At 35.4% G+C, this 2,560-nt stretch overlaps 1 protein-coding gene across 1 annotated transcript; it reads right to left on the bottom strand.

Moving 5' to 3' along the window:
- Positions 1 to 1,598: 1,598 nt before the first annotated feature.
- LOC143588504 (putative calcium-binding protein CML45) lies at positions 1,599 to 2,108 on the bottom strand. The gene has a single exon (XM_077069491.1). The coding sequence runs from the start codon at positions 2,106 to 2,108 to the stop codon at positions 1,599 to 1,601; it is 510 nt and encodes a 169-aa protein (XP_076925606.1).
- Positions 2,109 to 2,560: the final 452 nt, after the last annotated feature.

Here is a 2,560-nt window from a genome sequence, read left to right on the forward strand (position 1 = left end):
TGTGCGTGTAGCCATGCTGCGCGGGTAGCCTTCCCTGATGGCTGGTATCCGTAACTGCGGGAACAGGCGGAGTACTTGGAAACCATTGGGAGGCGTTTCCTGCGGGAACAGCTTGCGTACTGCGCGTAAGGACGTCACGTCTCTGAGCGTGGTGGGTCCTGCTGATCCAGTTGGTTTCTGCGCAGACGTCCCTTTAAGTTAAGTCTTGCGGGTTCAACCGCGTAGACGTCCGTTAAGGAGTCTTGCGGGTTCAACTGCGCAGACGTCCCTTTTCAAGGTGAGTCTTGCGGGTCCAACTGGGCTCTGCTGGGACCTACCTCTTCAATGACTGTTGGACCCATGCCACTAACACCATCTCTAAACCTTAAAAACAAACCACCAATACCTAAATTTAGGTTTTCAGGATTTAATGAATTGGATTTTGGATTTTATATTAGAAATTGGATTTCGAATTGAATTTTGTAAGGTAATTGGGATTTTAAGGAATCGTAATCTATAAAAAAATATTAATTTTAGGATGTGTTTGGTTGGCAGAACATTTAAAGGTACCAGACACATATCACAATCGGAACATAACCAGGAAAAATATTTAGGACACGAGTATAAAAAATAAGCTTATATATTACAGATTTACAAGAGTCTTGTTTCCTATACCATATATCGAGCTAGGCTAGGCTTGAAAGAAGTATCAAGCATATTATTTACATAATGTTTTTTATGTAATATAATAAGTGTTATATATCCTATCCACGTATGTTTACTTACTCATTATGAGTTGGTCAATTGGTTGTGATGGATGTCAATGGACGTGTTAACCATGTTTAGCACGCCTTGAGTCATTGCATGATGACATATTTATTTCATTCAATTATCTAAATTTGTATTTTCAATATATATTAAAAATATATATCATAATCACTTCAGCATACATCCAAACCTCAATATATTGATCAGTATGCAGGAAGTGATATGTAGTTGATCAAGTACTTACATTCTATATTAGATTACACTAACCGGATAGAGACTGTTACAATCTTCAAACTTCATATTCCAAATATTGACGAAAACAATCGACTTGTTTGACATAAATCTTTTTCACACGTATTTTTCTCTTCACGACTTAGAAAAACGTATAAGTTGTGCCTAACTTTTTCCTACTTATAAAGCTAAATATGTTCACACTTAACAACCAACTTCTTAATTAACATAAGACCAAGGAAGCACAACTTCACAACCTTAGACTTTTACAAGTGTTACATTTAGGTAAGTTGTCAATACTAAAACCACAATTCAGCTTTGCAAAATGTCTCAAACACTAGCTACGTGTAGTGGGAAACGAAGAGGGATGTTAGCTCTGAAAATAATCTTTAATATAACGAGTCACATACATACTCTTAGTGGAATTAAAATTGATGATTTTATGTGTTCGACGATGAATCATGAGTCATGACTAATCTAAATTCGTAGCTAAACATATTAGGAACACATGTACTAGGTACACAAACACCACTGTTTAAACATGAGCATACGCAATACATCGTTTTTACAGCAAACATATTCGAAAAACTTAAGAAACCGACTGGACAAGGTTTCGAACTTTATAGAAAAGCATCTTCAACTACCTTCAAAAAATCTCTAAACACGATCATACCATCTTTGTCAGCATCATACCCACCAAACATTCGTCCACAGTCGCTTTCAGATATATGTAAAAAACCCATATCATGAAGCACATTTTGCAACTCTTTTGCATCGATATATCCATCGTTGTTCTTATCAAACACGCTAAACGCTTGTTTGACTTCATCTAAGCTAGGTTCAGCATCAACAAACAAACCGACCATATCCTCCAACACGATAGTTTCCCTTTGATCATCAGGATCCCAAAACGTTCCTAATCGTTGCATCATAGTCTTTGGATTCACACCCAATGCCTTTTTCTTACCCGGACCATTCTCCACACCGTCACACGTCCTAACACGAGTTTCCTCGTTTGGTGGATCAGCCGCAACGCAAGTGGTGGTTCGTGTACTGAAGATAAACTGAAAAAGAGGACGAGCGAAAAGCGAATACAAGTCATGTAAAAAGATAAACCATTCTATACACATGTAGGATACAACAAACAAATACATGAAAATCATTGTATTAGTTTCTTCTACTAATCTATATTTGTTAGTATGGATCCAAGATGAACTATTAGTGTGGTGGATTCGTTGCTTTTGTAGAAACGAAATTGGAAATTTTGTGGAAAATGTGTAGAACTAATATCCATATATTCCAATGAAGTTGTCAGAATTAAGAAAGTGACACAATGTTTAATTTTCACAACAAACTATTCAAGGTGAGCTTCCTAGCAATATCATGAGCATTAAATTACAATAAAATTCCGTCCATGAATCTATTTTTAAATCTCTGTTCACATCAAATCAAAAAAGGCACAAAACATACTTTGGAAATAATAATAATAATAATAATAATAATAATAATAATAATAATAATAATTTGATTTCAATTTTGTATCATGCTATAGTTTCTGAAATCTTTATTAATTACAAAATAA

The sequence above is a fragment of the Bidens hawaiensis genome, unplaced genomic scaffold, assembly GCF_021521415.1.
Source record: "Bidens hawaiensis isolate Kalapana, Puna unplaced genomic scaffold, B.hawaiensis_p1.1 tig00036417_1, whole genome shotgun sequence".
Lineage (NCBI taxonomy): Eukaryota > Viridiplantae > Streptophyta > Magnoliopsida > Asterales > Asteraceae > Bidens > Bidens hawaiensis.

Bases quoted from the DNA above. Each gene is read 5' to 3' on its own strand.
- LOC143588504 (XM_077069491.1), bottom strand. From the start codon at position 2,108: ATGTGTATAGAATGGTTTATCTTTTTACATGACTTGTATTCGCTTTTC.